General features: G+C 43.3%; 3 protein-coding genes across 3 annotated transcripts; 1 reads left to right on the plus strand and 2 right to left on the minus strand.

Moving 5' to 3' along the window:
• Positions 1–2,239: 2,239 nt before the first annotated feature.
• On the minus strand, positions 2,240–11,595 carry vps52 (VPS52 subunit of GARP complex). The gene is made up of 20 exons (XM_048993273.1): positions 11,306–11,595; positions 10,844–10,931; positions 10,674–10,726; positions 10,507–10,582; positions 10,303–10,370; positions 9,621–9,796; positions 9,164–9,314; positions 8,736–8,836; positions 8,435–8,567; positions 7,491–7,548; positions 7,241–7,374; positions 6,735–6,890; positions 6,410–6,528; positions 6,207–6,330; positions 5,505–5,600; positions 5,121–5,228; positions 4,741–4,806; positions 4,370–4,481; positions 4,080–4,198; positions 2,240–3,216 (listed from the first exon to the last, which is right to left on the minus strand). Exons 1-20 carry the CDS (start codon positions 11,393–11,395, stop codon positions 3,070–3,072), a joined length of 2,175 nt encoding a protein of 724 aa, XP_048849230.1. The 5' UTR covers positions 11,396–11,595; the 3' UTR covers positions 2,240–3,069.
• rps18 (ribosomal protein S18) lies at positions 11,591–13,499 on the plus strand. Its single transcript, XM_048993350.1, has 6 exons — positions 11,591–11,699; positions 12,156–12,254; positions 12,360–12,446; positions 12,542–12,643; positions 12,909–13,000; positions 13,387–13,499. Exons 1-6 carry the CDS (start codon positions 11,697–11,699, stop codon positions 13,460–13,462), a joined length of 459 nt encoding a protein of 152 aa, XP_048849307.1. The 5' UTR covers positions 11,591–11,696; the 3' UTR covers positions 13,463–13,499.
• A 1,431-nt stretch (positions 13,500–14,930) lies between these two features.
• Positions 14,931–21,154, minus strand: LOC125718965 (E3 ubiquitin-protein ligase RING2-A-like). The gene is given in 8 exon segments (XM_048993316.1): positions 14,931–16,736; positions 16,970–17,201; positions 17,752–18,051; positions 18,878–19,093; positions 19,353–19,366; positions 19,368–19,514; positions 19,798–19,889; positions 20,829–21,154. Coding segments are annotated over 7 exon segments (1,104 nt in total). The 5' UTR covers positions 19,876–19,889; positions 20,829–21,154; the 3' UTR covers positions 14,931–16,619.
• Positions 21,155–25,996: the final 4,842 nt, after the last annotated feature.

Below are 25,996 nucleotides of genomic sequence, written 5' to 3' on the forward strand. Positions count from 1 at the left end.
TTTTCATTTTAGTTTTTTTTTTTATATACATGGCAACATATCTGGGTGTTCATCTGAACAACAAACTGGACTGGACCCACAATACTAATGCTATTTACAGTAAAGGTCAGAGCAGATTGTATCTGCTACGCAGACTGAGGTCCTTTGGAGTTCAAGGGCCACTCCTGAAGACCTTTTATGATTCTGTGGTGGCGTCAGTTATCTTCTATGCTGTGGTCTGCTGGGGCAGCAGCATCTCTACTGGGGAGAGGAGAAAACTGAACAGGCTGATTAAAAAAGCCAGCTCTGTCTTGGGAGGTCCCCTTGACTCAGTGGAGGTGGTGAGCGACAGGAGAATGTTGGCTAAGCTACATTCCCTGTTGGAGGACATCTCCCACCCCTCACAGGACACACTATCAGTACTGAGCAGCTCCATCAGCGACAGACTGGTGCATCCAAGGTGTGCGACAGAGAGATACCGCAGGTCTTTTCTTCCATCTGCCATCAGACTTCACAACAAACACTAAGCACATACCATCTTGTATTGTATTGTATTGTATTGTATTGTATTGTATATATTGTATTGTATTTTATTTATATTTCTTATTTCTATTGTTTGATACTTGATTTTTTTTTCTGCATTCTGCTTATTTCTGCTGCACTGTCCACTTTGCTGCTGTAAAACGCAAATTTCCCACCCGTGGGACTAATAAAGGCAATCTTAACTTATCTTATCTTATCTTATATGGAAAAATTAAACTACGATAATTCTTTTTTTGATAGCCCCACTTTGCCTGGCAGCAACTCGTCTGCTTCTGTCTAGCTACCTGCTGCCAGCACAGAAAACATGACGGGAAAAAGAAAGTAATTTTCTCTTAATGAAAAATAAAGACTAAAAGCTTATGATAAACAGCTAAAATGAGCAAATGAGATGCAGCAGCAAAACCACAATAAGCTATATTTTAAACACAGTACTGTATTATAGCGTATTTGAGTTACAGTTCAGTGCTTTAATTTGTACAGAAAAAGAAAAAAAAATCGGTTCTAATGATCACCCGCTGATAGTGATGAATTTCACACAGACAGACTTACCTGAGGGACAAAAGAGGTCTTCAGTCTCAGAAGAACAGCGACCGCAGTCTGCCACTAAACAGACCCCTCTGCCTGGAGACTATGCTGTGCAAAGGGTGATTGTCATTGTCCATGATGCTCAGAAGTTTGTTAAGGATCCTTCTCTCTGCCACTGATGTGACAGAGTCCCACTCTTTGCCAACCACACAGCCAGCTCTCCTCACCAGCCTGTCCAGTCGCTTGATGTTCCTTTTCCTGATACTGCATGCCCAGCAGACCACAGCATAGAAGAGAACACTGGCAATGACCAACTGGGAGAACATCAGCAGCAGTTTCCTGCTCCTCAGGAAATAGAGCCGGCCTTGGTTGTTCTTATAGAGCGCCTCTGTGTTTGCTGACCAGTCCAGTTTGGCGTACAGCTCTAGTCCCAGGTACTTCTAGGTCCTGACTACTTCCACGTGGACCCCCTCGGTAGAGTCCGGTGACAGAGGGGGCCTGAACCTCCTGAAGTCCACCACCATCTCTTTAAACTTTAAGGTGTTCAGTTGCAGATGGTTTGACCTGCACCATCTCACAAAGTCCTCCACCAGGCTCCTGTACTCCCCCTCCTGTACATCCTTACTACACCCCACAATTGCTGTGTAGTCTCAAAAATTTTGCATGCTGTACACAACATAATGCTTTATTGTAAGGAACCTGCTAAGCATGGGGATTAGGGTGACACACTCTGACTTCATCCTTCAATAGATAAGAGTGTTGAGGCGGAATGCAAGTCAGACACTGACATTCTTGTTCAATTCCACAGTACAGTATCAGAAGGCAACCCTAGTGTGCTGTGTCCTGTTTGGGGGACACTGTGGCGGACAAGGAAATACCTAATTACGAGATAGTAAGTCATAATTACAAGATAAGGAGTCTGATTTTTTTTCTTTTTTGAATGCAATGCACTTCTGTATCCATAAAAACTTGATGACAGCCTTTGTTTTTTCCCTATTTGAATGCCCCCACCGTCCATGCCCCTTCCCTAAAGATAATCCAGCTGACCCCAAATTTCCAAATAGCTCAGAATGGCAAAAGCTCTGAGTTGGCCTATTTTCAACACCATTGACTTTCAGGGGGCAGACCTCTGCTTGCTTTAATGGAATCAAAAAGTATTTTCCATTTAAAAATACAAAAGTACACCAATCAATTCTCTCTCTAACAAGGTTTAATCGAGCATTCCAATTAACAGAATGAGTGACAGTCCCACAACAAATGGTACGAGTCTACCAGTCAGTTATTTTTTTAAATAATGTTGTCAAAAGCATAGATTTATGACAAGACACAACACTAAATGGAATGTCCTTATTATCCATCCATCCATCCATGCATGCATCCATACCGGGGGTCCAGAGCCTGTCCTGCAAGCCAAGGGCACTTGGAAAGGAATAACCCATGATGGGGCACCAACCCACCGCAGTGCCTTTATTATGTATTGCTTCAATGCCATACTGAAATTTAACCACCACACCCCCACGACACACAGCTCCAGGAAAACTCTCAGCACATGTGCAAGTATGACCATGCAACAGCTGACCAATGGCATCACCCCCTTTCTTTCAAAACACAATTATTAAAGCGCAGTCAAACACATACTGTGGAACTTGTACTTTCTGTGAGTAAATTGCCAATTATATTATATCCATAAATACAAAAAAATTCCAGTTTTCCTCCTTATCTGATCTCATACTTCCTCTTCATTTCTTCTAAATCAAACACCACTCAAACATATCAATGAATGTTATTTTCTTATTGGAATGACATTAAATTCCTTTGCACCATGAACTGCACTGCACTGATTTTTCTTATGGACAGTAAATACACAGAACATAATACATAGGTGAGAAATGGAGATACACACTGGTAAAGTCCATTTGCGGATTACAGCAGTAGATTGGTTCTCCCACGGGTATTAAGATACGTATCTTCACTTTTCCGTTAATATCTTATTCAAAATGCTTCACCCCAGCAAAATATTATTCAGAAGTTGGGCTTGTGCTTCTTGACCTCGACCATGAGGTGGTGAAGATTGATGAGCTCCGAGCGAACGGCCAGGCTACGGAAAGTGGGCTGCGAGAGGACCTTGTGGAAACCATGGTAGTACTGGATAAGCTGAGTTAGCGCCCCCTGGTGGACAGACATATAGTTTGAGAAAAAAAAACAAAGGATTGTAGTAGCCTGCAACATAATCTTAAAAATAAAATGGACTAGTTGGTGACAACACAACAGGCAGAGTGAGGAGCCTCCTTTGTCCAATTTCCCATGAAAGTGGCTGCTTTTGTTACTAGGGTTGGAAAATTCTGGGAACTTTCAAAGCTGGAAACTTTCCACGGGAATTAATGGAAATTTATTAAATATATGAAAATATGGATAATAATAACAACAGGAATATATGTGAATTAATGGGAATAAACTGGAAGTTTGCAAAATTGCAGGTTAGCCTATGGCAGGGAACTTAAACGTAGCTGAAAAAAAAATCTTGATGGCACTAATAACTATATCATTGTGTAACCAAGTACTTGTGTGATTATGTGTGTAAAAATACCCCGAAATAAGCATCTGCATCAAAACACAATGCTTATAAGTCATATTCTGCATTGTATTATTCATAAAGTTTGCTTTATTTGCCTGTTTATTTGTATCTGACAGCCTGTTCAGACGTCCACCAAGTTCAATATTTCCAAAATTACCCATCTTAAATTCCCATGGAAAGTTTAGAAAATGATTACAGAAATTTACAAGAAATTTTCCATCCCTTTGCAACCCTATTTGCAGCACACAACAGATATGTTGTAGGAGATGAACCTCCCTGTACAAGTATCATTGATTGCTGTTTCTTTCTTTAAAGATAGACTTTTTAAATGTCTTTTTTGTACACACACGACCCTATTATGGATAAGCACTTTGGTAAAATGTACAACATGGTATATGTGGCTATAGATATTTTTTATGATTTTCTATAAGATTTCAGCAGAGGCTTTGGGAAGGACCTGTATGATGCTGGTGCCGTTCTTGAAGTTGGTGAAGGACCTCATGACGTCCTGGCTGAGAGCCTCCACAGACTGCTTCCAGGTGCTGGAGAAGCCCCTGATCAGCTGGGTGATGCGGGCTGGGTCGGAGCAGGGAGGGACAGCGCAGGAGAGCCGATGAAGGCGTGTGAACAGGAGCGAGAAGCTCGACATCAGCATCTTATTCATTAATGAACACTGTGTAGGAGTTCATGCCAGGGGCGGCCATGACAGAGAGTCACTCCATGTGCCACCTCCCATCACGGCCTCACCTTCATCATTCTTCAGTCTGTCCAGCTGTCCCTTCTCCATCAAAGCCTCACTCTCCTTCACAAAGGCAATCATTCCCCCGAATGGAGGGGACAGGATCTCCTCGATGAACTCCTACCGCAAAATATCACAGACACAAAGCAACAAGATCAAGACTTTTGTTTGCATTCACAGCCTTTGTTGTTCAGTGGCTCACCTAAACTGTGGACAGTAAAACGATTCAGTTAGAATTTCCTATGCTACAGCAGCTGTCTGATATAATCAAATCTCACAGTTTCATTACTGGACAAATGCATTACTATTCAACTGTCAAGATCTGCAGTACTGATGAAGCCTGAAGGGGGCGCCACCCTGCCAAGCTCACCCATCTTACCTGTGTTCTGGCCAAAAGAAGCTGCTGGAAACCCTCCACCTCTTTACTGTCGTCGGCTGCTCTCTCCTGATAGACACAGAGGACAGAGAGGCCAACATATAAATATATGCAGAGACCATGAGGATACCGACCATGAGGCCTTATCATTGTGAATACACTCCCTACACCATTTACTCAATGCCTTATCCACCTATAATAATGTAATACACCATTAATTACACTTTTCTTCTGCATTCTGCTCAAGCTATAACAGAAGCATGAATTACATTGATATCCATTTGATTTATAGAAGACATTATATGAGCTGTAATGTAAAACAAGTATTTCAGATTATCTAATTTATTAGTATAAACAAACGAGGTTCACAAGCTATAGGTCACCATGAGAACACTGAGCATCATGTCATAGTTGTTGATGAGGAAAATGAGCTGGTCCCGCCTGGAGGGGAACTCTGCTGCCATCTTCAGGACAAAGTTCTCTACTTCAACCTTTAAAAAAAAAAAAACAATGCTCAAATTATCACTGCACTGTAACTAAATCCCCTATTTGAATTTCATGAATGAAACTTTGACAGTGTTTAATACTGAACAAATTGGCTATGAATTTGCATGGCTTGGTGAGGTTGTGAGGCTGAATCTACAATCAGCCACTGCAGAGGTTTGGGTTTCACTAAAAAAAAGCTGCGTAGGTCAGAGCGGTAACACCACACTGCTGTACAAAGGTCTAGGGTGTCGAGTTTCACCCCCAAATGAACAGTGACGTACCTGCAGCTGACCAAGCAGTGAGTTGGTCCTCTCATTAGGAAACGTCTGGTTGATGCTGACGATGGCAGATGAGAACTCAGCATAGCGGCGCGTGATCTGGAAGAGAGAGTGTGGATCGGCATGTTAGCCCAACGCTGTAGCAGTGTGTAAAGATGTTTCGAGGGCTGGAGTGTATGCTGAGCCCATGCTGAGCGTAGTACATACTGTAGTACATACTGTAGTACATACTGACATAGCAAATACAAATGCAGAGTGCAGTGTGTGTGCAGTATATATACTGATATCTGAGGTTTGATTTCAAGTATTATATTTAGGGAGGACAGGGAAACGTATCAAGTTTGGTGTTTGAATATAAATACATCGTGAGCTGTATACATTTACAGTTACATATTTAGCAGGCACTTTTGCCCAAAACGAGGCAAATAACACGCTGCAAACATGCATGCAGTCAGGAGAGTCAACTAGCCATAAATGGAGCAAGGCTGAGCTCCCAATGAATGCTCAGGTATGGGCGTAAGCAGTATTACAGCAGAAGCTACACAACAACTTCTAACAGCAAGAACCTAGTAAGACTATTCAAGGATCAGAAGTGTAATATAGTATTCAGGGAACATAGAGAGGCATCAGCCTAGGAAAGGAATTCATGGAATGGAGGAATATACAAATACAGTATGAATAAATGTAGCGAGTATTGATACTGACGTAGTGAGGCCTGGTGTCCAGAACGCCCAGCTTCTGTGGGTCGGTGTCACGGATGCTCTGGATATTCATCTCCAGGATCATCTCAAACCTCGGCCACAGAAGCTCCAGCACGGCCTCCCAGTACCTGCTCCGGGAGAGAGCCATGAGGGATCGCTGCACTAGGAAGCAGCCACGCACCAAACACACGGTGTTCAGGCACTGACTTGTCTAGAGCAGGGATGTTCCTCTTGGCTGTGATGGCCTTGAAGCGAAGGATGATGTGGATGCACAGGAATATAGCGATGCTGTCGTAGCAATCCGACACGTAAGTGGACATGCTTTTCTGGGGAGAGGGGGGTCCGAGAGAGAGGAAGGTGCTAAGAATATGTCAACCACCACTGGCAGCTTTTAGCCTTCGTCATCACTGTGCACCTCATCATCATCATCACAGTGCTTTTACAGACAGATGCCTTCCTAGCTTTTGCTCTCCATCATAAGGGGTATTTATCAAGGATTAATTCAGCACCGCAAGGAACGGGATCCTCCTACCAGGAACATGCTGAGAGTCTTTCCCATGATGCAGTTGAAGAGGTCCAGTGCAGAGTTGCCTGCCACCATGAAGAAGTCGGACAGGAAGAGGAACTCCCGGCAGCCGTTGTCCAGCAGCGCGTAGTGCTGGCTGCGGAACAGCGTCTCGTAGGGGTACTGAAAGCACGGGGGGCGTTAACTATGGGGACTTCAAACTCTTCTGTGTGTCATGTGCAAGATCAGAGCAGACTAATGAGAAAAATGACCAAACTCATTTGCTGCTATTTTGACTTCATGTCATGTGTTTGTCAAACTTATTCCTAGACATTCCTAAAGAAATATCATTAGGAAGTGCTGACTGACAGCTTTGTGCACAACGAAGCAGTGTGTATGTGGGATAATTGTAATCACTGTGGTGGAAGTATCTCTGAAGGCTGTTTCTGAAGGAAATTGCCGCCACCAGGCCTGTGATTGACAGCGATCTCTTGCAAATAGCTGAGGGTAGGAGAGATGATCTGTATTCTTACCCTGCAGTCTCCTCTCTGGGCCGTGTGGGGGATGAGGATAGGCCCCTCCAGCTCTGTTGGGCTCAGTATCGCCCCCCGCTGGCCCAGAGTGAAAATGGTGTTCCTGCTCTTCAAGGAAGGTTTGGAGAAGAAGCGTGCAGCAAGGTCAAGGTCAATGACTTGGTTATAGACCACAGGTACACGAAAGACAGGTGGGAACCCGGCACTAAAACAGAGCGTGTGCCCTGCGGTGCCCCAGGGTGAAGGATATCCTTCTTAGCCGTGTCCTCCACGCCCATCAGGTCGTCTTTATCTGCCACTTCCTCATACTGTCAACACACAGAAGATCGTAAGAGTCAGATGAAGCTCGTCCGAACTCAAACTGACTGAAAACAACATTTAAAAACTAACAAATTATTTTGTCTACTATTCTGCCACAGAGGCACAAAAGTTACCCGAGGTGGATCATAAAAATACATTATAATAATGATAATAATAATAATAATAATAGTTTCATGTTGTGATATGAAATTATAATGTAGGCTATAATTTTTATCATTTTTGATTATGTAGTACAGTGTTATGTAAATAATGCATTCTAACAAGATGTTACAACACATTGTGTAATACCGCAGTATGTGATGAAAATTTGTTGCATTTCGTTATTATATAATGTAGCATCATTATATAATATCGACATTGTATGTTATACACATCACAAGGACTGTTATACACATCAGAAGGTCAGCTGGGCTGAGACCATTGATAAATTATGCTAATACATTTTTACCCGGTCAAAGACAAGAACAGCAAACTTTGTAATTTTAATGATCATCTAGTATGTATCACAAAACCAGCATAAAGTTTCCGGCCGCTGTTCTTTCATGCGCACTCTGTACGCTCTCAGACAAATCAAAATCATTTTCATCCTTGTTGTTGTGAGAAATTCAACAATATGACTGATGAGAAAAGCGCTGTATAGAAATATTTTGGATTCCATAGAGACAATATTGAACCAAAACAGATGATTTGCTGGCACGTGCAGAACATGCACCAAATATCACCAACTTATCTGACAAATTTTTACATTTTTTATTTTTACAGTTGAAATATTTATCACAAAAATGTTAAATATTTTGATGTGAATTCTTTTCAGTGCTGTGCAGCCCTAGCTCTCGCTCTTCACCTCTCGTCCGTGCCCCCCACCCTCCTCACCTGCACTTTCATCAGCCTTCCACTGTAGGACTTGAAGTAACTGTAGTAGATCCTGCTCATGGTGCCCACGTATTCGTCTCGGATTTCTTTAGCTACCTGCCTCTCGTTCGCCAGCAAAAACTGGTAGAAGAACCTCCATGAAAAAGTGAATTGTGAAAAATGACATGTGTAGTTAGCGGGTTATGCACTGGCATGCAGGAAGTACAGGAGGCGAGTTTAATTTAAAATAGATAAGAGTTGGAGTTAAGGTTAGGGTAAATTGTGACTCCGGCTGAGACAGATGCTTGCTGGTGGCTGTTACCTGTACTTCAGAAGAGTATTCTGTGGAATCTGATAGTTGGTCATGGGTTTTCTAAAGGAGTAAATCTTCTGCAAGATGAATTCCCGGATTTTTGTGACAGCCTGATATACAAAAGAATGATTGAACTATTAATTCTCCATATCTGTTCCATAACATCCACGTTACAACCCCCCCCCCCCCAGCCCAGCTGATCACAGTTCATCCTTCTAACTGGCAGCGGTGGACATTTCAAGTCCAGAAAGTAAAAATCCAGACCACAGTTTTGATGCAACCATCCAGTTAAGTATAAAGTGTCACAGTCACAGAGGCCTCAACTGGTTGGTTAAAACAAAATCTTAGTCTGGATTTTTACTTTCTAGACTTGAAATGTCCAGCTGTGCTAACTGGAGTCTCTACTTCCCATCCCATTATCCCTCGCGGATCAACACCTTGATCTTGAGACGGTCCACAATGTCCTGGATGTCAGAGCAGGCCAACGTCTCACGGAAGCTGAGCTCCTTGGCGAAGTTGATCTTGTTGTTCAGCTCGTGGAGCTGTTCAAGGAACTCTTGTTCCGTCACAGGGCTGTCCAGGATGACCCTGGAAACCATGACAGTGGGAGGTGTAGAAAAGCATGATGAGCAATGCTGGCTATTGCTGCACTGCAAGTTCTGCAATTACACAGGAACCAAACCAAAAGAACAAGGAAGGCTGAGTTGCATTTGGGACTCAAGGACCAAAATGAATCAATGTACATACAGCATATATACATGCCTACACATTTACTATGCAAGTAATATTATATATAAACCTTGCAATACTTGTGTAGTACATACAGACACACAGATATCCACTTCATGCGGTCCTATGGTTACTGCTTGCACACGAACAGAGCGTCTCCCTTACGAGATCATGGTGCTGGGCACCACCAGCTCGTCCACCAGCTGGCTGAGATGACTCCGCACGGCCTGGCGGTTCTTCAGCCGCACGTTCATGCTGACCGACTGCTGCTGCAGTGTCTGGATCTCGCTGCTAATGGAGGAAAGGTCACTCTGGAACCCACTGAGCATTTCTTCCATGCGCTGGCCAAAAGAAGTGAGAGGAAACGGTTCTGCACACATGGTAATCAACATGATGAAATTACACAGTGTTTTCTTAACTGCCCGTGTAAACCTTAAACAACAGCCACTGTTTTCCCTACAGTTCCCCTTCACAAAAAAAAAAACTCTTTATCATACAAACACACACATATCATATCTTTCTGGGGACCGTCCATTCATTTCTATGGGCAAAACACTAATCCCAGCAATGAGAACCTTATCCTCTACCCAGCTCTAAACTTAACCATAAGTAACCAAACAAAATAAAAGTATTTTGGATTTTTTTTGTTTTTTATTGCAGTCACAAATTTTATATAATTGAATGTCCCTTTATGGGGACCAAACAATTGTCCCTACAAAGTGAAAGTAACAGATTTCTATCACATTGTGGGGACATTCGGTCTGGACAATGTAATGTATACCTGGACCACACATATATACACACACATCATTTCTGAATAACACAAAGATCTCAGACACTCTCCTACCTCGAGTATAGAATCACAGGCTGTGATCTGGTTGTGGAGAGAGGCAATATTCTGGCTTTCCTTAATGTCTGGCACAGGATGAGTTACAGATTGTACTTCTTACATGACATCTAATGCATATCATTTCAATCACTCAATCACATAACAAAAGTTGTGAAATTCCCTGAATCCTCTTTCCTTTAGTGGGAAAAACTTTAAGGATACAGTCCTTGATTGAAGCCTGCTCAATGCGCTGCAGTTCTGTTTCCACCTGCTTGGAGTACTGCCTGAGGTCTACACCCTACAAAGGTCATAATGGCTATATTACAGTAATCCATTATGTCACAGTAATGCATTTGGGAAATGTAAGCAGACATGAGGTTCTGACTCACAGTTTTCAGTGCTTCTTTCACCAAATCATCTTCAAGATTGGCTTGAATATGAACTGTAAGCAGACAAAACATGAACTCAGCGTCTACAAAAATGCGTTGAGTACCTAAACTGGTCACCTACATTAATCAAGCATACTTCAAATTATCAGAGAAATATATGGTAGACTTACTGTCCACTTCATCCAAGATGAATTCATCTGTAGTTAGATCTAATTCTCCCAGGTGGAGAGTTGGGACCGCCTCATATTCAGATTTCATCTACATAAAATTTGAAATATATTGTCAGGTACTTAATTCATACAAATTATTTGCGACGTCTTGCCTACATACTTTTACTATAGTATATGGTCAACTATTACTATAGTATAAGTCAAATGCGCTAAAATAGCCAACTATTCCTTAAATTAAAAAAATAAATCAACTACAACCTACATAAATTACACAGACAAGATATTCCGATTTTTCATATAGCCAGAAAAGATGTAAATACTTACAAATTACCTAAATGAACAGATATGAAACTGATATGATAGTTAACATCAGCGATTTTCATTTAACGAAAGCAACTGTTTATTGCATGACACCGTTAGTGACACTTAACAGTAAATAAAAGAAATACAAAAGTTAAATACCTCGTCTTGTAAATATCCCATAACATTCGCCGTTGAGCTAACAGCTGTGTTTACATCCGAGCCAGAGTTGGTTTCTACTGCCTCCGCCATTGCTGTCACCGACCGCCGTCCAAGCGTCCGAGAAAACTAAAAAAAGAAATACCCGAAGTTAATGATTCATCTAACTAATGGCGCGTTAAACTTACACAGATGTCCGCATATGTCTTAAACAAATACAAGTTGCAGCTTGCAAAAAAAAAACAACATCGATTATAAAAAAAAGTGGACAATGGTGTTTCCACACGAACACTTTCCCGGCACGGAATCACTTCCGGCATGAGTCCTCTGAAATGATATAATTGTGTCGCGAGATGTCGTGCGCTTCCTCTTCGAAACGGAATCTGCCTCCAAGATGGTGAGTGTGAGAATTAGGCAGTAGTATGAAATATGAAACATCTGGTTTCATCCATCCTATACGAAATCCTACGATGTGAATGAAAGTATGAGAATGTTCCCAAAATTGTAATTTTCAATTTTTGTTGATTATTAGTTTTGTAGGAAGTTACGATGCAAAGAAATGTACTTCAGATAGTTGGCTATGAATTCGGTGCAGTGTCAGGCCGCCTCCATTTAATGTAATGAAGCGGGATCTCACTTTAGTTGGCTTTACGGCACAGTGCATAAGTAACCCCTACAAAAAAAATGCGTTTTAATTTATAATTATTACCCCTGCTTCCAACTGTCCGGAATTGAACATAGTACAATACTCACGTGTCCTACACAGGTTTACTTAGTCGTTGCCATATCTTGGGCTAATTTGGCTGTTTCGCTGTGTGTATGTGTCATTGTGTTTGCTTTGATTCCTTTTTAGTCTCTGGTGATTCCTGAAAAGTTTCAACACATCCTTCGTGTTCTTAACACGAACATCGACGGGAGGAGGAAGATCGCGTTCGCCATCACTGCCATCAAGGTTCGTGTTGCCGAATGACTGCCCACTGCGAACCGCACGATGTGTAAATGCGAAGGATTTTGTAACAAACCGAGAGAGAGATCTCACGTTTCGGATCCCTTGCAGGGCGTCGGTAGGCGATATGCCCATGTCGTTCTCAGGAAGGCCGATATTGACCTTAACAAGAGGGCTGGCGAATTAACTGAGGATGAGGTACGATTTGAGGCATCATAGTTTGACAGCTTGGCAGCTTCCAATGTCGTGGCGCAATTATCTGTTAAAACAATACCCTGACTTTTTTCCGGTAGGTTGAAAGGGTCGTGACAATTATGCAGAACCCACGCCAGTACAAAATCCCTGACTGGTTCCTCAACAGGCAGAAGGATGTCAAGGATGGCAAGTACAGCCAGGTATGTTGGTGTAATTTGATAAAATAGCCCTTCATGAACAATTAGTTTATCTGTATGCTCTACACTCATCACCTTTTTGCCTATTTTAAAGGTGACCAACTGCACAGGTGATCTTGTGTTAATGTGAATTGAGGAATAAACAGTAAATTTTAAACAGTTTAGTCCTCGTTCTCTCAATGTTTGTATACTAAGCAGAGCTACGTAGAATTGATTGTATTATAAAGCATATTTTTACATTGCTTTAATTATATAAATGCTTTGACAGATTCTTGCCAATGGTTTGGACAACAAACTGAGAGAAGATCTGGAGAGGCTGAAGAAGATCAGGGCTCATCGTGGTCTCAGACACTTCTGGGGGTAAGAATTAATTCTGCTAGAATTTTAATAAAGAATTGAAGTAATGTGTACCTCTAGCCTTAGCTCTGAATCAAAATTATGCTTGAAGATTGTTTAAAGCGAGGTGAAATTTGGAAAGGGCAGCTGTGATACTGGGTGATCGGAGTTGCAATAAATTTAAGCAGCACAGGTACTGTTGAAACTCCCGCTTCTGATCGTTTGCAGGAGAATTCAATCCTTAAATTCTCTGAATAATATTGAACTCCTAGAAAATACTAGTTTTCTATCACGCCATATATGCTGCTTATTGTGCTCTTCCAGGCCATGTACTAGATTAGCAGTGTGTCTCGGTTGGGGGTGTATTTGCGGAAATGAGTGGAATTCACAGGCCGTCTTTCTCTTCACAGTCTGCGTGTGCGTGGCCAGCACACGAAGACCACCGGCCGCCGCGGTCGCACCGTTGGGGTGTCCAAGAAGAAGTAAACTCATTGTCTTTGTCAATAAATACCACAGTTCACTAGTCTTCTTGTCTAGAGTCTTTGTTGCCTGTCCCTGTGTTGGGCACTTGGATTTCAGATGTTGTTACTTTACATTCCTGATATTGGCAACTTTTTTGTGATTGAACAAATGGGATTTATGGATCTGCTTGGTTTTCTGACCTTGTTGGTGATTTAGACCAGTACATGCAATATTTTAAGAACCAACACCATTATTACTGTGTTGATTGCTGGTAAAAGTTTATTCTGTCATTGTGAACTGGGTACATGGTAGAGCTTGATGTTCCTGGTCATCTAGAATAATCATCCTAGGTATTGCTTAAATTGTGTGCTCTAAACAATATATTGACTGTTCTGAATTGAGTTTCTGACCTTGTCAAACTGAAATGGCAAGTAACAGTTTTACGTGATGGAAATCATGCTATGTTTAAAATATTAATCTCAATTATTTAGTAGTTTTCACAACTTAAACAGTTGGTTGCTAGCCAGTTACTGCAGTTAATTCCACCAGCACAGTGGGCTGGTGGAATTATCTTGTCAGTCATTAAGCTATAACTTCCAACATGCACTGTAGCAGTTTGCTATGGTTTGGGAAAAAAAAGGGGTGGATTGCTCCCTCCAGATTGGGGATGTTACACACTGTGCCACTTAAGGCAGTATCTTGAGGTCTAACAAGTGAGGAAAGAATGGAGTGGGAGATAGACGGGTGGATTGAAGCAGTGTCAGCAGTTATGCAGATGTTGTACCATTCTGATGCAGTAAGAAAGGCTGAGCCGAAAGGTGAAGCTATTGATTGACCTGTTGATCTATGTTCCTACCCTCACTTATGGTCACAAGTTCTGGGTAGTGACTGAAAGAATATCAGGGTAATGAGCTTCCTTTGTAGGGTGTCTGGGCACAGCTTTAGTCAAAGGGTGGGGAGCTCAGGCACATGGGAGGAGCTTAGAGTAGAACTACTCCTCCACTCAAAAGAAAACAGATGACGTGGTCTGGATATCTCGCTAGGATGCCTCCCCAGAGAGGTGTTTGACGTCCTTCCAGGAGGAAACCCTAGGGCAGACCCAGGACACACTCCAGCGATATCTCAGCTGACTTGGAGATGCTTGTGTATCGTCCCAAATGAGCTTGAGGTGGTGGCTGGGGAGAGGGAGGTCTGGGCATCCTGGTTTAGACTGCTGCCCATGCAACCTGACCCCACGTAAGCAGAGGAAAACAGATGGAGGAGTGGTGGAATTTTTAAATTCATAGGAATATCGAGCCATTCTGATGACTCACAGTTCCAAAGTGTTGCTATAGTTTTCACACCAGTCTGAAGTTTAAACTTAAAAACAGTCCAATACACAAAGATGCACATGTACTTGAGACCCAGTGTTTCAATATCAAATGTGAAAAGTATAAGATGACGTTAAGGAATGACCGTTCCAGCCTTCATATTGACTGACAAACATATGGTACATGGTGTAAAAGCATCAGGAGAAATTTAATGGTCAAACTTAGATGCCATTACAAACTTTCAGATCTCATTTTGGGGAAATCTCAAACCTGGAGAGATCAGGCAGACATACAGTTTTGACGCACCATAACTGCAAAGTCAGTGTCAATTCCAGACGCAGGATGAGATCACAAATCCATCACAGTGTACTCAGGCAGCATCAAGACTGGAGTACCCAGCCAAAATCGCCAGAGGAAGTTTACCGAAATAAAACTCTTAATCTCCTGTATAAAAGTCAGACACGACTCGATGATCAATCTGATATCAGAGATTCAGTTAAAAAGATGCAGTTCGCATCTTACAAAATTTATGAGAAGCCACAACTAGAGACATTTTTTGGCCCAGGAGTAAAGAAATCCCCAGATTTCAAAATTCAGTCTAAACGTAAATTTGCTGCTCACGTAATCTACAGACTTTTTGTAAATACATTGGCTGACTGATGAAAGGGGACTCTGGTGAAAAATGCAACGGCAAAGCAACATTTTGACCATGGTGACCAAGTACTGAGGTACCTTGAGGCTGTCTGTGGGTAACCATCATTGTACAGAACACCGGGGGGGGGGGGGGGGGGCAAAGCAGAAACCTCACAGTGAGTAGAACCGGTTGATGCAGTAGGAGAGAGCTTGTGCACACCAAAGGTGACGGTATCAGTTCATGTAGTACTTAGGACGTAGTAGAAAAAAATCCATCCATGACGCTCATCCGGTACAGGAATGGGCTGATCCTGGAGCCCATCCTTGTAAACACTGGGCGAAAGGTAGAGGATTAAGTCAGAGGAAGCTGATTGTTCAGAGTAGCTTAAGCAAGTGTTTCTCAAACCAATCCTTGGGGACCCCCAGACAACCTACATTTTTTTGTTTCCTCCCAGCTCTTGGCCAAGCAAGAACACTAAATACCTGATTCAGATGTGTTGGGAGCTGCGAGGGAGCAAAAAATGTGTCTCTCTGGGGGTCCCTGAGGACTGGTTTGAGAAACACTGGCCTAATTCACTTAGATCGATCAATATTCCAGACCTCATCTTTGCCACTGGAGAGCGGTACTTCCAGACAGCCCCTGATCAATTGAGATGTACAAAAAAAAGCACACATCCATCAGTCACATGTGAAATGTATTCAGTCATCAGAAAATTTGCTCCTCTCGTTGATGAGATGTGCCTGTGAATGGCATTGCCACCTACACCAGTCCACTTGGAGAATTACTACAAAATAATAGTGGACAGTTAAACAGGTATTTTTCGAGGTCAGGAGAAAGGAGTAGAAAGGCTGGGGGCAGTGAGCTACACACACAGTGTCGACTGGCGTATTTGGACAACAAAGAGTCACATCTCTTCATGAGGTCCGAAGAGAACTGAGGGGGGTGGAACGAGGTCTTGGCTTCATCGTGGTGAGAAACACAGACCCCCACATCCTAGATCTGAAAAGTAAAATCAAGCCAACATTTCAGTCAAGTGTGAACTCTAACTTCTGACTCAGATAAATATAAAAAGGTTTGATTGTGCTCAGATTTCAGAAGAAAAAGTGACAGCAGGTTTTCTCCCAGTTTCAAATTTAGAGAAGAAAATCAAAACTCTTCATGGCATGGCTGACAAGGGAAGAAGAGGAGAGGGTCCACGCTGTCCAGGCAGGAGGAGAGGTGGGAGTGCCCCCCCCCCTCACTGCGGCTGATGTTGCTGGTGGTCCTTGGTGGGGGCATAGTACAGTTCCAGCGGCTTGCTGACTTTCCAATACTTCTCGTTCACCAGCTCCAGCGTGAGGGAACCATTCAGTATCTGAGAGAAAGCAGAAAAGAACAGAATTAAGTCACAAAAGACACAGGATATGATATAAGATGGTGTTTCCCCACTTGCACTCCCAGGAGCTGGGAAGGAGCAAAAATATGGATTGTCTCGGGGTCCCTGAGGACCGGGTTAGGAAACACTGACATAAGATGCATGATAGATTAGTGATGGAGGGAGAGGGCCTTCAATGGCTTCCTGCACCGTATTCATGCAGCCCCACTCACTGAAAACTGCCCGCCAGACGTGGTGATGTAGATGGTGTACTGCTTCTCGCTGACATCCTGTAGACTGGCCCCTCCCCCTCCTCCTGCCCCGCCCCCTTCATCTCCCGCCGCTGACTCCCCGGCCGCTGGCCTCTCTGGCTGTCGCTTGGCCTGCCGCTCCTCCAGGGCGATGCGCAGGGCCAGGTATTTGGAAAGGTGGTCCACCGTAGCATTAGCTGTCGTTTTCACATATCTGTAGGTATGAAGGCACTACTGACATAAACACTTTATATACACACACATGTATAGTATTCCTTAAAATTAAGGATAAGAGATGTCAGTTAAAAAAAGTACAGTTGATACAGGAAGTTATCAAAGCCAAAATATCAGAGATGCGGAAGCAATGCAAAAAGGTGACATAGCTTTATGCAAATTTACACTTTCTTTTCATCCATTTAATGTGTTCTTTTGTCCATATTACTAGCATATTTTTGGCATGTGTGTATTTGCTATTAAGTGCTTTTAATAAAATGGGAAGGTACATCCAACTTACGCAAAACATGATTTATGTAAGGGTTCGTAAAACGGATTACTTACATCAGTTGAGAGCTGCCTGTATATCTAAACCTGGGATTAAATAAAGAGAACTGTATCTGAAAGGTTTATTAAGGCTAACTTTTATTTGGGTCAAATTCACCCAAGATAGTGATTTATATTTAAATGACACCAAACTATCCCATTTCTGAATCCAAAAGCCGTCCACACCGTCTCTTTCCAGTGTGAGGCAGACTCACCCCACTCACCTGGTCTGGCTGTACTCCTGGGTGTTGACCAGTAGGGGGTGCGGGCGAAACACCAGCTCGATCTCAGAGGCCGGTCCATCATGGTGGTGTGACGGCGGTGGTGTAGGACTGCCCCGGTCCATCTCAGGACAGGACTCGTCGGACAGGCGGGGGCGCTTGTTGTGGCTAGGCCCCGCCTCCGTTGGCGGGAGGGCAGGGTGCGTTGGCACAGAGTCATGGGAGCGAGCATCACAGTTGTCCTCGCCGCCGCTGAACGTGGTGTTGTCGCTCTCCTGCTGCTGCTTTCGAACCCTTTGCGCTCTGGGTGGGGGGTGTGGGGTTAAGCAGAGTCACAAACAGCTCGGGTTTGAGATGGGACTCTTTCCTTACAGTATCTATGCAGTGCCTAACAGTACCTATGCAGTGTCACTGCTTGAGCCTCTAGAATGCAGATACCACATCACAATGTCTGTGTCAATAAGTTCAAACTTTCAACTGCATTTCTGTTATTGGACATTGAAATTTGGCACAGCACGGTGGTACAGTGGTTAGTACTGTCACACCTCTGGGACCAGGGTTCAAGTCTTCAGCATGGCTCCATGTGTGGAGCTTGCATGGTCTCCCTATGTCATCCTGGGTTATCCTCTGGGTACTCCATTCCCCCCACCCCCTCAGGGCATCCAAAAACATGCTAAGGTGAATTGAAGTCACTCCAGGTATGCATTGGTAAGTCAATGGTGCCTCTGTACCCTGCCATGGGTTGGTGCTCCATCCTGGGTTGGTACCCATAGGATGAGCAGTTACAGAAAACAGATGGATGGAGCTTGACTTTCTTAGAATTTAAGCCACTGTATACAAGGGACCAAGGAACATCAACGGTCCAAAAGCTGGCCAGCAGCTTTGCAGTCACATGTGTGATCTAACTTTAGCACCTTGCTTCTATCATGATTATGAATTATAGACTGTGATGGGCAGAATGGCCAAAGTGCCCTTTCCAGGCTATTCATGCGAGTTCACTGCTTGGAGACAGTGTACGGCCCTATAAGCTCACGGAGGAGACATTCTGTTACAGAATGAGTTTGGCGCGACCGAGGATAACAATGCCATCCAGCTGACCCATAGAACCGCCCCCGTATGGCCCACATACCTGTGGAGGGCCTGCATCTTGAGGCCTTCCTCTATGCTGGAGCTCAGGGCCTGCTTGTTGTGCAGTCGGCTGAGGCGTTCCAGCACGCGGTCCTGGTGGGCCTCGTATTCGTCCCGGCTAGGGTAGATCTTGGAAATGAGTGCGTCGAAATTCGGGTCGGGCCGCAGCGAGCGCTTCGAAACCAGCTTCTTGCGACAGGTGGGGCATTCTTTGTTGCTGGTGGGGGGGGGGGGCACGAACAAAGAGGGTGGGAGGGTCTATTAATCATACAAAAACCTTGAAAGCGCTGCGTATAAATTGGTCATGATATAGACCTTCCTGAAAGTTCAACTAAATAACAAAAAAACCACAAAAAAAAAAAAGTACAGAAATGAACTGGGGGTGGGGGGGAAGGATTTGGTCCTTTGCCGCCCCCCCCCCCCCCCACCACAACCACACACAAACTCAAGACCATGAAAATACAAGCTGAGGATACCCCGATCGCAGGGCGGGTGACGATGCATTCAGAGCAGAATCGGTGCAGACACTCCTTGGTGGTCATGGTGTTCTTCAGCATGTCCAGGCAGATGGGGCACATCAGCTCGCTGTGGAGGCTCCGCGGGGACACCGCAATCTCCGTGCTGTCCATGATCGCTTCCTGTGGCACACAGCCGTTAATCGATCGATGGACCTTCGTGATCTTCACCAGAAAATTAAGGCAGCCGCACTGTAAATCCACAGCCTCAGAAATGTCTCACCTTAATTTACACCCTGGTACAACAGTAAAATTACCATTAAGAGATGGTCATTAGCTGCCAATTCAAGCAAAAATCACACCTGTCCATCTATGTATGTTAGACTACTAGAAGCACTACTACCGTAATCTCACATTGTCCCCAGACCCCTCGTGGATAGACTATGCTCACCAGTTTAACACCCACCTGTGGCGTTCTGTGTAGTTCGTATAAGCTGAGTTCCCATGTTTTGCTGGGGTTCTGTGCGTTGACTGGTGTGGCCATTGTGTCTCAGTGTCCTGGGTTAAAAGGGAACAGGGGCACCTGGATTACATTCTGATACGGTCAACAGCAAGAATATCTTCCCCCATGGTATCACTCAGTAAACATTCCAGTATGACTTAACAGTGCCCTGATGTCACGTATTTTGTCGTCTATTGTAATATTTTTAGTTTGTCAGATTTTTAAATATCCCGGGCCACTCCAGGCGTCTTACACGCTTACGTGCTAAAACAACCACATTGATCATAAAATGTTAGGAAGCCCTGTTAGACATTGACTTTAAATTAGAGTTTTAAGTTGTTTGCCCACGGACCCGGGCTGAGGTTCTCTATTTTTTCAAAGAAATTAATAAATAATAATGTCGTGAAATCGGCTCCACGAGTCGCCGCTGACCTTGCAATGAAAAAACACGGAATCTCTCAGGAAACTCATTACTTACGCGTTAATAAATTTCACCGTGGATCTCACGTACTATCGATTAACGCGGACACTTAGCCAGTAACCTCAACCGCAATGCCCGTGTAAAATGTAGCCGCTAAAGGCGTCGCACTTTCGCACCTACTTTGTCCACAAGCAACAGTAGCGAAATAACTTCAAAAGAAAAGCGGCCGTCGCCAAGTCCGTGAACATCACAGCTTATATCAGCACGGCCACCCATATGGCGTCTCACTACACATCGCGGGCAGATAGGCTACATGCAGAAATGCACCATCTGGACAAAAATGCAGAAAGCAGTCATATAATATTTTAGTTCCTCTTTTTCAGCAGTTTCAAATATTTCTTCTGCTAAGCCACTTAAGCTAACAATTTCAACAGTTACGGTCGGGGAAGTAATGCACATCTAAATCAGCCCAGTAACTAACCTGTACTTTTAATGTATTTTATAGGAATCTGACGGCTGCCGAGACTGCACTGTGCCGCCGTACCGTTGCTTGTACTGCAAACTAACTACTCACCTCCAAATGTTATATATGATCGGTGGTTACTGGAAGGTTACCGAGCTAGAAACTCAAACACTTCGGCGCACGAGCACTCGCTCCCCCCTATAAGCAGACGCGAACGCGCCCCGTAGTGGATCTAGGCGACCGCTTTTGTTCCGATCGTTTCAAATTCTAGTAATAATATTCATTTAAAAACTTGTTCAGAACGAAAGTAATAAGAGCGAAGTATCAGCCCCAGCGTCACCGAGCAGAATCCATCTTTCCGGCGGATGTTCCCCCCGCCTCCCGACCGGGCAGCTTCGGCGTCCTCTCCATCCACGGCGCAGCCGTGCAGCCGCCCCTGTCGGCGGCTCGCAGAACCATCACTCAGCGCCCGACCAGCTTTTATTGCATTTAACAGTCTCTTTATTACCGTGGAAAATCCTAACTTTCTCTGCTTACAATTAGATTACTCTGCGGGTGAGAGGTAGGAACATGTAGCCTATGCGGACATGAAAAGTATACCACACACAAATAGACTACAAAAAATATTATTAGTATTAGCGGTTTGTATATTTTAATTAATATTAAAGGGGAATTTAGGATATGAAAATACAGACTGTAAAAAGTACTGTAAAAGTACCTGTTATGAAAGTTGCTAACGCTATATCGATTAACTGCATTGCAGAATTCTGTGTTCATCTATATACAAATGTAGCTTTTCTGTTTTAATAATAGACAGACATTTTTAATATCATGTAACAGATGAACTATTCTAATTAATAAAGACAGGACATAAGTCGGTGTTTCAAATAACGTAACAGTTTATTAATTATGTTTACGTATGTTAAGATGTATGAGACAATTTTCTACAAATGACAGTAACAGTAAACAATACTCGTATCGAAACTGGCCCTGGAATTCATAATGCGAAAACCAGTCATAAGGTTTGGGTCCCCTTTGTGTGGGGCACTTTAATTTAAATGGCATATTATAACTTAACAAAAACCCCTCAACCACGAAATACGAACTACGTGAATGTCACTGAACACGTGTAAAGCCGACATAAAACAATGCCACGGAAATAACCGAAATCCGCTTTACCCTTTTCTTGCAAATACACTGCAGGATATGGTTACAGTCGGCATCAACTTAATATAACTGATTATAATAACCATTATGCAAAGTACAGAAGCAACGATGGCAAAGATTTGACATTGTAGTAGAATCTTCAATGGGAGCTGAACTGGTGGTGAAATGGTGACCATGCAGTTACACGGGCCGACTAAAGTAGGCCTATGTAACGAACCATTAACCAAAAAAAAAACGTTAAAGGGTGGTCATCGGTTTAGAAAACACATAATGATTGAAAATGCTACATTTAACAGGGAGGATTATCTTAGATTTTAAGTAATGCTATGAAATAGTTGAGGATATTGCAAAACCCAGAACAAAAAAAAAAATACTGGTGTGTAAAACACCTGTCTGTATAAATAGATGCAAGTCAGAGGGACAGCTGTTCTGTAGCAAAGCTCTCATGCTATATTTGAGTAAATCAGGAGATTAGAGGCACTTCCAAATCTACAGTTTTCAAGGTTTTAACTTTTGAAGTTAAAAGGATAATTAAATATAATGATAACGGTAAGTTGGAAAGTACAAAACGGGTGATACAAATTCATGGCTGGTGTTAGAACGGCATTTATTTAGCCAATTCAAGTGCATTCAAACTTCGCAGGAAATGTTTAGCTGAAACAAAGAAAGAGACTATATTCAGTGTAAATATATCGACGAGCGAGAGCGTGCGTTTGTGGCCGCGCGAGTACGAGAGGGAGATCGCCTGGGGATTAGCCTCCGTGTGTGTCCACCAGTGATTAGCCCGGTCAGCGGGCCTGTTGTGTATTGAGTCAGTTGATTAGCATTTTAATGCCGTCCCCCTCTTGATCTCTTCCTGCATGTATCTTCGCCTCACTTTTCCTTTTCCTCCCGTACATTTTAACTCCTTTCCTGCAGTTTCTCCCTTTCAGCTCCCACCAGCTCTCTCCCTGCTGCTCACTCCAGAGTCACACTCAGTTTTTATTTTTTTGTTGCCTCATCTGGCTACCCTCTCTGCCCATTTGCCTACACTCCTTATATCTTTCACTCCTAGTTAATCCCACTTTCTCCCTAAACCCTCTCTCTCCCCATCTCTCACACCAATCCCTCCTTTTATTTTTTCTTTTCCTAGCCCCTCAACATTGCCAAACAACCCCCACATTCTAAACTCATTCACCTCCATTCTTTCTCCTTCCTTTCTCGCTTTGTGCTTCTGTAATAAATTGATTAAAAGAGAGGCAGAAGGAAGATTAAGCCTGGGACACAGGTACCACGGACTTATGAACCACTTCGACACTTGAGAGCATCTGGTGTTGTCCGTGTGAAGTACGTCAAGCAGTTCTTGAGGGACACAAGAAGTTTCTCATGTTTTGGAGCCGAACCACGCAAACCTTTAAATTCATGTGAAGGATTTTTTTCCCAATAGCTGAAAAGCAGGAGTGGATGATTTAAGAAAAAAAGAACTTTCTAGTCTCTTAGCTTTATAAAGGGCTTCTCTCCATCTTCCTCATTCCGCCCCTGATGAGAGAAAGAGTCAGGTGCGTGATGTCCATCCACAACTCCTGATTTCAGAGACTCAGACACAAGAATTGCGTTTGGACAATCAGCAACGGACACCCAGGAACAATGGATGGAGGGGTGCAGGGTGGGGGGGTCACAGGGGCACTAGGGACAGAGGCAGGCGGGGAGGGAGGCCCACAGCAGGACGCAATGGAGTGACCCTCTCGGTCAGCAAGACCGTTTACAAAAGGAGCTCCTCATGGTCAACCTGATCAAAGAAATGAAGCCCAGGAAGCCCAGCGTCGTAAGCTGCAGTGGAAATCTGAATTAGCCCAATGAGACCTACAATAAATCATGAAAAGATCAAACAGCAGCCAAACATAATGCCTACCTCCTATGCCATCCAGTGCCAGCGCCTGTGTGGAGTCTCCCTAATTTTCCAGTCCCGAAGTTTAAAAAGTCTAGTTAAAACATAATATATCTTGGTTCCATACCTCTATTTCATATGCAGTCGAACAATTAATAAGCAAAGAGAAGCATCTGCTCTCGTGAGGACAGGGTTCACTAAAACTTTGCAGTGCCATCGCTTTGGAGTTTAGTTTAAATTATGTTTAAAAAAACTGTAAACTATAAACTATATTTATAACTGTATTTATAAACTATAAAAATAGTACTAATTTGTGAATTATTCAGAATAGAGGATTTAACAAAATATAAGTACACATATATGTATTTTTAACAGACCACAGTATGATCCATTTATTCTACTACTAAAAATGCAAAAAAGTGTAAAAACTTATTCGATAAATTGTATCGCTCTAGTGATAAAGCTTCTTTTGTCATATACTGTGTTATTCTCTGAAATATTTTCTGATGTATTAATAAAAACATTTAATGAAGAAATACTTTATTAAATTATAATCCAGTTAAGGCCCTTTATTTGAGCTCACCTGAAATAAAGGCAAAATGGTTTGCAGATCCCCTAAATCAAGACTGACACCTTCATATGATGGAGATATTAGTCCTTATGTTCCAAACTGGGTACTTTGGTCATATAAATTATTTAGGAAATTCCATATAATAAGAAGTAAATGATGACAAAGCTTTTTTACGTTTGTAATTAATTTTGGAGCGCAGTGTTCGTTAAAGCATGAAGCAGACATGCAGTCTGGCTGAAGGGGTAAGCAGCAACAGGTACCTCCTGATCTTAAGTGCCCTGCCTGCTGCATCGCCCTGGGGCTCAGAGCGCTCAGGTTAACTTTCCGGTTAGCGAGTGTTCGAGCGCCGCGGCTCAGCTAACAGCCTCATCCTCACCCCCTGCTCTTAGCCAGTCCCCTGTCAGCATCCTGCCTTAGGCCTCTCCAGCACCATTATAAACACTGCAGGAGAAATAATAGTACATACATCCATAATCATGCGAGCTTTACGAAAGAATGATGATATACTTTAGGTGCGCAAGTGTAAAACATATCACCAAATAATATACAGCACAAAGTAGGTGAAAAATAAAGTTTAAAGACTGAAAAAACAACTGCTGATGTCAGTGTTACCATAATAACCGTAATGTGCTCTTCCTACCTCCCGGCTGTTGCCCTGATCTCCACTCGGCCTCTGTAACATGCTCTGTTTCAGCACTGAACTCTGTTTTTTTTCTGGTAATTTCTCCCGTTCTTCACTCTCTAAGTCTTCAGCCCTCTCTGTCTGTGTCCCTCTCTGTCTTTCAGTTTCCTTGTGTGTGTGTCTCTCTCTCTCACTCTCTCCCTCTCTCTCCATCCTCCTCATTTCATGCAGGACTGGGGTTACCTAAGAGACTGGGCTTCAATGGAGAAAATCTCTTTTGGTACAATAAAATGGGAGAGAGGGAGAGGGGAGAGAGGGAGGGAGTGGAGGAGCAAGGGGGGAGAGAGAGAAAGATAGAGATGCAGATGCTGGCCGGGAGGGTGGGGGGCGGGGGGGATAGAAAATCAAAAATTGAATGCGTGGCTGCGCTTGCGTGATTTCGCATCAATGGTCAGTCTGTCAGGGCATCAACAGACTTGGCCTGGTGGTTCGGTTGAGCTTGAAATGCACGGCGGTTTGGATTTTTGTGCCGTGCTTCAATATTTGTAGGAAAACCGCACCTTTGCTACTGTGCTTGGAACGTTTGTCCAGAGAGATATGTAAGACTGATTTCAAATAACAGCTGACTGTATTCACAGGACGTTCACCACCCTGTGACTTGAAAGTAACTCCAACCTTTATAATAACACGCAAAACAAAAGCTTGGACTAAGCTATAACACAATGGACCCCGGCTCTGGTTGAAAAAGGCTCCATTCATTAGCTTATTTTAATCCACAGAGAAGGCAAGTAAATGGGTTCCTCGCAAAATTCACATCTTCCCCCCCCCCAGTCCCCTTAGTCCCCTGGAGCCCTAGGAGTCTGTCAGGAGTTTATCGCAGCCTTAGTTTATCTACAGCAAAGGCCTTATCATTAAGCGCAGGTAGACCGAACCACCTGCGGAAGTTTCATAAATCTCTGCACAAACAAACTGAAATATCGTTTTATTCAAAAGGGGTGCAGGAACACGCAAGATGACATGCCACATGACCCGAAGATGTAGTAATCGCAACA

Source organism: Brienomyrus brachyistius, chromosome 23 (genome assembly GCF_023856365.1).
Source record: "Brienomyrus brachyistius isolate T26 chromosome 23, BBRACH_0.4, whole genome shotgun sequence".
In the NCBI taxonomy this organism is placed as follows: Eukaryota; Metazoa; Chordata; class Actinopteri; order Osteoglossiformes; family Mormyridae; genus Brienomyrus; species Brienomyrus brachyistius.